Genomic DNA, 12,125 nt, shown 5'->3' on the forward strand with positions numbered 1-12,125 from the left:
TGCAGACTTGACATTGGGAGGCACCAGCCAGCTCTGTGACTTCTGGCCGTGCACGTCATCTCTCCAGGCGTGCACTGACCTCACCTGGAGCTACAAATCTGAATAAGCTCAGCTGCAAGGGGGAGCTGCTAGGCTGTCAGTCCCAGACTGCCTGGCACACACCGGGCCCCCCCAGAAATGGTGGCGAGAGTCCATGGCAGGGAGTCCGGGGCGCGGTCGGCGTGGCAGTGACACAAAAAGCGAATTCTCCTCGGTCCCCCGTACCCCCCACCCCAGCCGCCGGCTCTCCGGGGACCCAGGCATTCCGGCCTCCCGTTCCCCCCCCCCACGCCGGCCCGCACAAAGGCCCCCATTCAGGTCCCGCGCACAAAGCGCCGCATTCACCCCGGGGCCCTGGGGCCTCCCGCCCCCGGCCGCCCCCCGCGCCGCGCTATTGGCCGCCCTCGCTGCCCATCAGGCCTCGGGCCCAGCGCACGACCACGCTGCCAGCCCCGGGGGCGCCTCCTGCGGCGGCCACCTTTTCCCACGGCTGGCAACCTTAGCAACTTCTGATTGGACCCACCCTCCAGCGGCTCCTGGTGATTGGCTGACTGGCCTTCGTGGGCGGGGTCGTGGCGTGCCGCAGCGAGCGCCGATTGGCCGGAGCTGCGCTCGTGTGGGCGGGGCTTCCCGTGCGGCCCCGCCCTCGTTCGCCCCAGGCCGAAGCCTCCGGACGGCCCTGGGAGCCGGTGAGTGACCGCAGCGCGCTGTCCCCCCGGGGCGGGCGGAGCGGGCCCGGGGCCCGGGAGGCCGCAGCCCGGGGACTGCGGTGACGGCCGCGGAGGCCGGTGTGAGCGTCCGGGGAGGCGGGGGGGGGGCGACACTCCTTCACCTTGGGGGCTGGGGGGTGTCTCCCTCTGCACCCGCACTCCGATGCCTCCTGCAGCGCGCCCGCCTGCTCCCCACCCTCGCTGGCCGCCCCGGGCCTGCCGTGCAGCCGGGGAAACCGAGGCACGTCTTCGGCACCTTGGACCCTTTAACACCTGAGTCATTACCTCGGAGCCCCCGCGCCCGAGGATGACACCGTGGGTTCCCGCTGCTAGAAACCAGACCCCGGTGGAGGGGTCTGGACCTGCCGAGGCGGGGTGGGTGGGAAAAGGCACTTTAGAGCACCTGCACAGGTACCTGGGTGATGCTGCTTTTATGAGTCAGTAACTGCCTTCGATGAGAGCAACTGGACGTGGTTGTAGATTTGAGCCCTTTTTTTTTTTTGCAGAGAGGGCAGAGCTGACCGAGCAGAAGCCCGGCTGCGGGGGGCACTGGGCTGAGCACCGGGCTGGGCACCCCCCGGAGACCAGCTGCGTGCAGGGTCCTTCCTCCCTGGCAGGACTGACCTGGCGTCTGTGGACGGAGAAGGGGTACAGGCCCCTCTGGCTTACACTGGAGGCGGGTTGAGAGTGAGCCAGGCATTGTCCCCTACTCCCTTCTTTACTTTTGTGTTTAAAAGTTTTATTTATTTTGTTGCTGGGATTCCACTGCTCTGGATCGACTTTTTCAGATAGGTAGACAGAGAAACAGACAGACAGATTGGCCATAGAACTGAAGCTTCCCCCAGAGCGATGGGGGCTGGGCTGAAACTTGGGTTGTGTGCATGACAAAGCAAGCGTATTGTCCAGGTGAGCTACGCTGCTGGCTCCAGCTAATTTATTTTATGAGAAAGAGAGGGAGAGAGGGAGAGAAAGAAAGAGAGAGAGAGAGAGAGAAGGAGGAAGAGGAGGAGGAGGAGGAGGAGGAGGGATCAAGCAACACTCAACTCCGGCTTATATACGGTGCAGTGACCTGAACCTGGAACTCCAGGCATATAAATTGTATGCACTACCTTTGGGGAATCTCCCAGGTCCCTAATTCCCCCTCCAATACCTTGAATTGTTTTCATTATTAACGAGAGAGAGGGAGAGAGGAAGACACCAGTCAGTGCATCACCCTGGCATATGCGATGCCAGGGACCAAACGCATGCCGGCTGCATCAGCTCCTCAGAAGACAGAGAGGGGCTGAATTTGAACCCCAGCTTTTCCTCCGTCAGATCATATTGCCTTGGGGTGACTTCATCTCTCCGTGCCTCGGTTTCCCCGTTGGGGAAATGGACATATTGACCGGGTCTACGTGTTTGCGATTAAGGGATTATCATTCTACCAGTGGAAAAGCACTAGGTGCACAGGGAGACAGCATAGTGGCTACGCAGAAGGCTCACGTGCCTGAGGCTCTGGGCTCCCAGGTTCAATTCCCAGCCAGAGCTGAACAGTGCTCCGGTAAAAATAAATAAATAAATAAATAAAAGCAGTAAATTAAATTTTTAAAGGAAGGAAAGAAAAACACTAGGCGTCTCGCAGGTGCTCTAGTCACTATTTACATCTGATTTCGGTCATCAGACTGGAAGTTCAGTCCCCCTTCCCCCAACCTAGAGTCCTCACCCCGTGGCCTCCCTCCCCCAATACTGGGAGCATCTCCTGGCCTTCTCTGGTGCTCCCGGGACTCTGTGGGCCATACTGTGTCATTTCCAGCAGTGGGGAAACTGAGGCACGGAGGCAAGGAATGATGCGGTGGGGCATCGCTCGTGTAAACCCTAGACTGGACACTCGACTCGGCATAACCGTGTTTATTTCTCAAAGGGGAGAGCTGAGGTCCTGAGAGCCGGAGCGGGGATTCGAACCCGAACCCGCGGAGTCCTCAGCCCTCGCCGTGGGTCCTTGACCCCCCCCCAACCCCCTACCCCTGGCGCCGCCGCCGCCCACCTGGCCACCGGCTCGTCCCCGCCCCTCCCCCCGCAGCTGGCAGGTGCGGTGACATCAGAGCCCGCACCCTCCCGGCGCCGCGACGTGGCCCCGCCCCGCGCTGGACCGCCGAGTCGCCCCACCGGAGAGCTCGCAGCGCTGGGGTCCCGCACCCCGCCCAGCGCCTCGCTTCCTGGAGCCGGCGGGCGCCCCCAGGTAGCCTGGAGGACCGGCGGGGGAGGGGGCGGTAGCCCGGAGTTTGGGTGTGGGGACAAGCGGGTGGGAGCTCCCGGATTCCGGGATCCTAGGAAGGGGTTGGGTGGGGGCGGGGGGGCGTTGCTGGGAGCCCCCCCCCACTTTAAGACTCCTCTGGATCAGAGGAAACTCTATGGGACCTGGACCCTGGGGCCAGGACTTGGATTCAAAGGCCTGGGGGAGGAGGGGCTGGGGGACCCCTGGGTGTGAGGGAGGAGGGGCTGGGGGACCCCAGGGTGTGAGGGAGGAGGGGCTGGGAGACCCCCCGGGTGTGAGGGAAGAGGGGCTGCGGACCCCTGTGAGATGATAGCTATTTCTGTAGTACCAGGTTCCAAGAGAGGGGATGGGGACCCAGTCTGGGGTGTGGGATGGTAGCCAGGCAGGGCCCTGTAATCCGGCTGAGGTCAGAGGGCTGGATGCCCAGGGTGGGCCCCTGGCGCCTTTCCCTTGTGCAGCCCTGCAGCCTCTGCCCCTCCCTGGGCAGGTGCTTTCACCTGCCCTGGTGACAGTAATGAGCCCTGGCAGAGACGCCAGCGGGTGGGGCGGGCATGGGGGCGGGCCAGCCCTTGGCACCCTGGCGGCAGGCTGCCCCATCCGGCCTGTCGTCCATGCTCAGAACCTGGGTGTCCCGGCCATCCGGTAACCCACAGTGAGGTGAGGAGGGCAGATTCTGGGGTCCAGGGAAGGACAATGGGTGGTGGTGGGGAACTCAAGAAGACTCAGGAGTCTGGGGGTGCAGGGGGCTGGGACCCCACTCTGGGCTGGGGGGGAGGGGAAGCCCCAGCCTGGGCTATTGCAAAAACCCTCAGGTCAAAGGCCGTGGGCTAGAGAGGAAGTGGGTGGGGGGGGGTAAAGTCCCAACATGGAGTGTGCGGTGTGTGGACGGGGCCTCGGGCCTTCAGCTGTTTGGGGGCGAGAGGCAGCCTGCTGTCTGAATGTTGGGGGGCCCAGGGTTTGCCTCTGGGGCATCATCACCAGGGCCTGACATTTCTGGGGCTTGGGAGCAAGTGGGGTGCATGTTCTGAACCCGGGTTTCCTAGTGAGACAAGGACTGGGGATACAATGGTGGGGGCAGCCCCCCAAGTGATACAACTCTGGGAAAAGGCGGGGGGTGACAGAAATGTTGGGGGGAGCAGGAACAACCTGGAAGCCCACTCTTCAGGAGCGGGGATGAGGGGGAAACCCAGGAATATTTTTCCTGACGGCTACTTGGGCAGCTCTGGAATCTCCCCTGCGTACCCCTGACCAGAGCAGGCAGGAGGTTCCACTTTTTGGTTCACCTGGATTGGAGGGGGCGAGGAGGTTGAATCACCCCCAGACCAGGAGCCCGGCCAGTCAGGGCCCTGTGTGACTCACCTCAGGCTCCCCTGGGGTCTTGGATGCTGAGCCAAGGGCCAGAGAAGAGAAAGAAGTCAGGGAGGGTGGTTCAGCGCAACACGGGCGGACGTGCCTCAGCTTTCTCTGGGGATAAAGAGAGAGTGAGAGAGAGAGGTAACTTTGCAGGATAGCTCACCTATGTAGGGTCTCTACTTTGCCAAGTGCAAGCTGGGTTCAAGCCCCTGGCACAGCACGGGGAAGCACTGTGGCACTGGGGGTGTGTAGGAGGGGGCTTTAGTGGTGGTGTTGCTTTCTGTCTCTGTATGAAGACATGTCAGAAAGGGAAAAAAGGGAGAAAGAAAGAGGAAAGGAAGCCTAGTGGAAGGGAAGAAAGGAAATATTGACGGAGAATTGAGAGCCCAGACTATTCTGTAAGCCTGGGGTAATCCGAAGGGGCCACGGGCCCTGAGTGACAAAATCCAGTAGCTCTTCTCCCCGATAAGAAGTGGTGGGCCTCCCTGCAGCCCCTCTGCCCCTCCGCTCCAGGCCAGGGTAGAGGGGCCGCTCAGCCTCCCAGCCCGCCTGCCTGGCCTCGAGACATTCCCACGGCCGGATCCCTTCATCCCTTTATTTCACGGCCACATCAGAGAGGCCCTGCCAGCCCCCGCAATTAAAACCTGTGCACCCCTCAGCCCCAGCACGCCCCGCTGTCTCACTTCATTCTTTCTGCATGGCGTTTCTCACTGCTGAGCCTCACCGTGTAATTTACCATTTATCTTTCTATCTGGCTCCCAGGGGGTAGTGCATGGGCCCATCCAGTAGAAATATGAAGCCAGCCTCACGCACCCTTTGAAACATCCTGGTTTGGGGGCCGGTGAGGCAGCTCACCTGTGGAGGCCGGCTGTGCCGCGGACACAAACCCGGGTTGGAACCCAGCCTACCACCCCACACCATGGGAAGCTTTGATGCTGTGGTGTCTCTCTCTGTCTGTCTGTCTCCCTCTGTCCCTCTTTTTCTATTGGAAAAAATGGACCCAGAGTGGTAAATTCCCAGCAATGACCAAGAAATAAAAAACAAGAACTAAAGATTCAAAAATCCAGATTCAAATTAAAAATTCATTCAATTAAAAAATGTTAATGTATTTACTAGATAGAAACAGAGAAACTGGGATCAGGGGTAGCACAGTGGGTAAAGCACACGTGGTGCGAAGTGCAAGGACCAGTGTAAAGATCCTGGTTCGAGCCCCCGGCTCCCCACCTGCAGGGGAGTCACTTCACAGGCGGTGAAGCAGGTCTGCAGGTGTCTGTCTTTCTCTCCTCCTCTCTGTCTTCCCCTCCTCTCTCCATTTCTCTCTGTCCTATCCAACAACAACGGCATCAATAATAACTACAACAATAAAACAACAAGAGCAACAAAAGGGAATAAATAAATAAATAAATAAATAAGAAACAGAGAAACTGTGATTGGATGTTGGCACATCACACTGAGCACACACGTTATCTTGCGCAAAGATCTGGGTTCAAGGCCCCAGTCTTCACCTGCAGGGGGGGGGGTCTCTTCACTAGTCGTGAAGCAGGTCTGCAGGTGTCTTTCTCTCTGCTTCACAATCTCCCTCTATTCTCTCAATCTCTATCTCCATCCTAAATCAAATGTAGGGGAAAAAAAAAATCAAACAGATGAAGACAAACAAGAAACTAATTGAGAAGGAACAAAGAGAAACACCTGCAGCACTGCTTCATCGCTTGTGAAGCTTCTGCCCTGCCTGTGGAGACTGGGGACTCGAACCCATATCCTTGTCCATGGCAATGTGTGTACTCAACCAGATGCGCCACTGCCCACCCACCCCACCCCCATTCAGTCTTTGTTTTTTGAAGGAGCCAGTAACACTGATGAGGAGGATGTATTTGATATAACCAAGGAAAATATATTTATATTTATATAAGGTGTTATTTACAACATCTCATAGATGCTGGCATTAGAGCATTAACTCGGGAAGTGGCTCAGTGGCAGAGCACTGGATTTGCAGGCCTGAGGACCCGAGATTTCTCCCCCCTCAACACACACACACTGTATGAACCAGGGCAGAGCTGTGATAAATGTCAGGGCTGTGTGACTGTGAAGTGGGTCGGGGGAGGCCATCCTGCGTAAGGTCGCAAGTTCAAATGCTGGTGCCTGCGCGCTCCAAAGTGATACTCTTTTTCTCTCTCCTTAAGGTCAGTAATTCTTTTGGGTGGAGGAGACAGCATAATGGTTCTGCAAAAAGACTTTCATGCCCGAGGCACCAGAGGTCCTAGGTTCAATCCCCACCAGGAGCTGGAGTTGAGCAGTGCTCTGGGAAAGTGATGATGATATAATAAAATTCAGAAATCTTTTAATTTTTTATTATTTGACCATTGCTGGGGCCTCAGCATTCCAGCACACACAGAGAGACAGACAGACAGACAGATGCATACAGACAGACACACCACAGCATGGACACTCCCCTCAGTGCTGGAGTATTCCCACCTGGCGTATAGGGGATTCCAACCTGGGCCAAGTTCACAGCAAGACAGGACTCCTCCCTCCCAGATGAGCTATCTTGTCAACCCAAAGCAAGTCTGTGTGTGTGTGTGTGTGTGTGTGTGTGTGTGTGTGTGTGTGTGTGTGTGTGTTCTTTACTGGGGCCGGGGAGAGGTGGGCAGCCAGGAAGGTGAGTGAGTTGGCAGAGCCCAGGACTTGCATGCCTGTGGTCCCAAGTCAATGCCTGGCCTGTAGGATGGAACAGGTGCGCTGGGCTCTCTCTGTCGATAAACCAACCAGTAAATCTTTTAAAGGAAAATAAAAAAGAAGGGGCCCAGCAAGACAGCTCACCTGGGCCGTGCTCCTGCTTTGTGGTGTGGTGGCCCGGCTGAGCCTGCCCCCACTACATGATCTGCTGTCTTCCCCTCTCTCTCTGTCTCCCTCTGGCTCTGTCTGTCTCTCTCTGTCTCTATCTGAAATAGTCATCTTGGAGCCTGGGGCCCCTGTGACAACAGAAAAGAGGGGGAGGAGGGTCTTTTTCTGATACTTTCTTTACTTTATTGCCAGTGCCTTGAATTGTGCCTGGTTTACACTGGCTTTTTAAATTTTCTTTTATGTTTATTTATTTATTTTCCCTTTTGTTGCCCTTGTTTTTCATTGTTGTTGTAGTTATTATTGTTACTGATGTTGTCGTTGTTAGATAGGACAGAGAGAAATGGAGAGAGGAGGGGAAGACAGAGATGGGGAGAGAAAGACAGACAGACACCTGCAGACCTGCTTCACCGCTTGTGAAGTGACCCCCCTACAGGTGGGGAGCCGGGGGCTCGAACCAGGATCCTTACACCGGTCCTTGTGCTTTGTGCCATGTGCACGTAAGCCGCTGTGCCAGTACCTGACTCCCTACACTCTGACTTTTTAATAATTTCTGGATGGATGGGCTGGGGGGGAGTGCATGAATGGGTGTGGGGATGGATGGGTGAGTGGGTGGGTGCATACATGGGCGGGTGGAGGATGGATGGATAGGTGGGTGGAAAATGGATGGGTAGGCACAGGTGGATAAATGGATGGATGGATGGGTGGATGATGGATGGATATTGAATGAATGGATGGATGATTGATGGAAGGATGGATGGTAGGATAGATGGATGGATGGACAGATGGAGGATGGATGGGCAGGTAGAGGATGAATGGGTAGATGGATGGATGCTGGATGGAGGATGGATGGTTGTAAGATGGATGGATGGATGGATGGGGTGGATGGATGGATGTTTAATGGATGGTGGATGGACAAAGAATGGAGGATGGACGGACGGATAGGAGGGATGAATAGATGGATGGAGGATGGATGGATGTTAAATGGATGGATGGATAGATGGATGATGAATAAATGAGAGATGATGGATTGATGGGTGGATGTTGAGTAGACGATGGATGGATGTTGGGTGGATGATGGATTGATGTTGGATGGATGATGGATGGATGTTGGATGGGTGTTGGGTGAATGATGGATGTATGTTGAGTAGATGATGGATGTTGGATGGATGGGTGTTGGGTGGATGATGGATGGATGTTGGATGGATGGGTGTTGGGTGGATGATGGATGGATGTTGAGTAGATGATGGATGTTGGATGATGGATGTTGGATGGATGGGTGTTGGGTGGATGATGGATGGATGGATGTTGGATGGATGGGTGTTGGGTGGATGATGGATGGATGTTGAGTAGATGATGGATGGATGTTGGATGGATAGTTGTTGGGTGGATGATAGATGGATGGAAAGTGGATGGATGGATGGAGAGGTGGTTGTGTGGGAGGACCGCCCCTCCTCAGCCTGCTGTACAGAATGTGTGGTGGAGCCTGGAGTCCCCTGGGTGCTGGCCTGGTCGCCCTGGTTGCCCTGACCGCCCCCATCCTCCTGTGCCCCGCAGACCATGGCAGCAATGACGATGACCGTGCCGGGGCGGAAGGCGCCTCCCAGGCCAGGCCCGGTGCCCGAGGCGGCACAGCCCTTCCTGTTCGCGCCCCAGGGCCCCGGCAGCGCAGGCGTGGCGGGCGCGTCCCCGCAGGTGGAGTGGACGGCGCGGCGCCTGGTGTGGGTGCCCTCGGAGCTGCACGGGTTCGAGGCGGCGGCGCTGCGCGACGAGGGCGAGGAGGAGGCGGAGGTGGAGCTGGCGGAGAGCGGCCGGCGGCTGCGGCTGCCCCGGGACCAGATCCAACGCATGAACCCGCCCAAGTTCAGCAAGGCCGAGGACATGGCGGAGCTCACCTGCCTCAACGAGGCCTCGGTGCTGCACAACCTGCGGGAGCGCTACTACTCCGGCCTCATCTACGTGAGTGGGGCCCGGGCCCGACGGGGGGGCTACCTGGGGGTCTCCTGCAGCGAAGTCGCCTGGGAGCGCACGGGACTCTCCTGCCCGAGGCCCCAGAGGCCCAGGTTCAATCCCCAGCACCAGCAGGGCTCTAGTGTCTCTCTCTCTCTCTCTCATGAACCTGAACACATGCATCTTTCTTTTCCCACCAGAGCTTAGCATGTGCACAACTGCACCGCTCCTGGCGGACTTTCTTTATTATTATTATCATTGCCTCCAGGGTTATCTCTGGAGCTTGGTGCCTGCACTATGAATCCACTGCTCCTGACAGCCATTTTTTTTTAAAAAAGATTGATTAATTTTCCCCTTTGCTGTCCTTGTTGTTCTTCATTGTGGTTGTAGTTATTGTTATTAATGTTGTTGTTGTTAGACAGGACAGAGAGAAATGGAAGACAGAGACAGGTAGAGACAGACAGACACCTGCAGACCTGCTTCACCGCTTGTGAAGCGACTCCCCTGCAGCTGGGGAGCCGGGGGCTCGAACTGGGATCCTTAGCCCGTCCTTGTGCTTTGCGCCACAAGCGCTTAACCCGCTGTGCTACCACTCGACTCCCGACAGCCATTGTTTTTAAAGTTGGATAAGACAGAGAGAAATTGAGGGAGATGGGGAGATAGAAAGGGAGAGAGAGAGAGACACCTGCAGACTTGCTTCACCACTTGTGAAGTGTCCACCCCCCCACGCGGGTGGAGAGTCAGGGGTTCAAACCAGGATCCTTGCACTTCCTACTATGTGCATTTAACCCGCTGACCACCCCCCAGACTCTTTATTCCCCGTCCCCGCCTCCTAATTTCAGAGAGAGAGGAGGAGAGACACTATAGCACCACTGACAGTTGGCAGGCTTACACACACACACACACACACACACACACACACACACGCCTGCCCACCACAGAGTGTGGGCTGCTCCCCTGTGCTTTTGAAAGGCTCGGACCCGGTCCCTGTGCGCAGTGGCAGAGAACAAAAAGGCAGTGTGGAAACACCCTGAAACACGGTGCCTCGCCTGTTTCCACGGGCGACAGAACTGGGTCTGTGGTGAGTGAGCTGTCTCCCCACCCCGCAGAAAGAAGTGTCTAAAGAAAAAGGCTGGGCTGGCAAAGTGGCTCCCTCGGATAGTTCGGATAGTTCGGATAGTGCGCTGCTGTGCCCTGTGCAGGACCCAGGCCCGAACACAGCCCCACTGCACTAAAGGAAGCTTTGGGTCTGTGCTCCCTTTCACTTTCTTTCTCTCTGTGCTTCTCTGTCTATCAAAAACAAAAACAAAAACAAAAACGGGAGAAGTCAGGCTGTAGCACAGCGGGTTAATCACACATGGCACAAAACACAAGGACCCGCGTGAGGATCCCGGTTCGAGCCCCCAGCTCCCCACCTGCAGGGGAGTCGCTTCACAGGCGGTGAAGCAGGTCTGCAGGTGTCTGTCTTTCTCTCTCCCTCTCTGTCTTCCCCTCCTCTCTCCATGTCTCTCTGTCCTATCCAATAGCAACAGCATCAATAAGAACAATAATAACAACGGCTACAATGATAAGATAAAAAGGGCAATAAAAGGGGAAAAAATAGCCTCTAGGAGCAGTGGATTCATGGTGCAAGCCCAGAGCCCCAGTGATAACTCTGGAGGCAAAAATAAAGAAAGACAAAGAAAAAAGAAGTAGAAAGAAGGAATAAAGAAGAAGGAAACTGATGAGAGGCCAGTTAGTTCCCTGCCAGGCTTCCATTAGGCCCCTGCATCTGAAGGTAGAGCTGCGAGCTCACAGACGTGGGACCACAGGCTGCATGGCAAGAGCAGTAGCCCAGGAGGTGGCCCAGTGCCAGACTTACAAGCATCGGGTCCCGAGTCTAATCTCTAGCATCACATGTGCCCGAGAAATGCCTTGCTTCTCTCTGTCTCATGAGTAAACACATTTTTATAAAGGGAGGGTGCAGAGCACACAGTCAGTGTGTGCTTGAAGCATGCCCCTGCCATCAGCACCCAGCATCAGCACCCAGGCACTCAGACCCTCCCTCCAGTCGGCACACAGTCAGCGGCAACCAGGATCTGTCCTGTGGTCAGCTTGAAACTGCATGTGGACAGAAGGCCCCTCCAGGAAGGGCCGTCAGCCCCCTGGCTTGAAGGCTGTGCAGGCCTCACAGAAAGCACGTTCCAGGTGGGAGCTGTCCAGAGGTCCCCAGCACAGCAGATGCACTGACGCCTTCCGGAGAGACCCTGTGTTTAGCTTTGAGGAAACAGGCAGCCAGAGGCTTTTTTTTCCCCTCTAGTTCTGCCAAGGACAGCGGTGAGGAGGGAGAGGTTTAGAAAGCGGTTTCTGGTCCGCGTCAGCCGGACAGCCTCAGAGCCCTGGGTGGGTGCCTTTTAATATTAGGCATCCCAGGCACCTCGCTTCTTCCCATGGTATCGGCCGTTCCGGGTTCTCAGACGCAGCCACCGGGAAGGGATGTCTGTAAGGACAGCCACGGGCTTGCGAAGCCCACACGCCAGGCTTGGTGCTGCAGATGCCTCCCGTCTACAAACTCCTCTCACCTAGAGCGAGGGGAAGCCTGTCATTAGTTGCATTTCGCCTCACTGGAAATGAAGGCCCCGGGGAGATTTAATGCCAGTGAAAAGGAAGCGTGGACCTGGCTCTCGGAAACACGTTGCCTCACCTGCTTTCACAGGGGCACAGCGTCGGGTCCCCCTCATACGGGTGGAGAAACCGAGGCAGGGAATGGCCTGAGATCAGTCAGTCGGGCAGGGCAGAGCAGGGCAGACCAAACTCTGTCACTTTGTTGTAGAGCCTCTTAAGATGAGGACAGGTTGGGCCAGGAGATAGCTTACCATGCACGAGGCTGTGGGTTGGAGGCCCAGCACCACAGGCAACACCTGAAGAAACTTTGCGAATGGTAGAGCCGTGCTCTGGGGGCTTTCTGGACCCCCACCCCTGCCTCCAGGCTAATCGCTGGG

The 12,125-nt window shown here is 56.6% G+C and overlaps 1 protein-coding gene across 6 annotated transcripts in view; it reads left to right on the forward strand.

Moving 5' to 3' along the window:
• The first annotated feature begins 706 nt into the window (after positions 1-706).
• The window catches only part of MYH14 (myosin heavy chain 14), a 94,564-nt gene continuing 83,145 nt past the window's right edge, over positions 707-12,125 (forward strand). For 3 of the 6 annotated variants that reach the window (XM_060174749.1, XM_060174727.1, XM_060174743.1), the window contains exons 1-2: positions 2,841-2,967; positions 8,752-9,153. In XM_060174749.1, the coding sequence (XP_060030732.1) occupies positions 8,755-9,153 (399 nt within the window). In that variant the 5' untranslated portion in view covers positions 2,841-2,967; positions 8,752-8,754. Of the gene's footprint in view, positions 729-2,839; positions 2,968-3,554; positions 3,661-8,751; positions 9,154-12,125 lie in introns of those variants that run through there. The other 3 variants (XM_060174736.1, XM_060174745.1, XM_060174739.1) reach the window with 3 other exon arrangements.

The sequence above is a fragment of the Erinaceus europaeus genome, chromosome 2 (assembly GCF_950295315.1).
Source record: "Erinaceus europaeus chromosome 2, mEriEur2.1, whole genome shotgun sequence".
In the NCBI taxonomy this organism is placed as follows: domain Eukaryota; kingdom Metazoa; phylum Chordata; class Mammalia; order Eulipotyphla; family Erinaceidae; genus Erinaceus; species Erinaceus europaeus.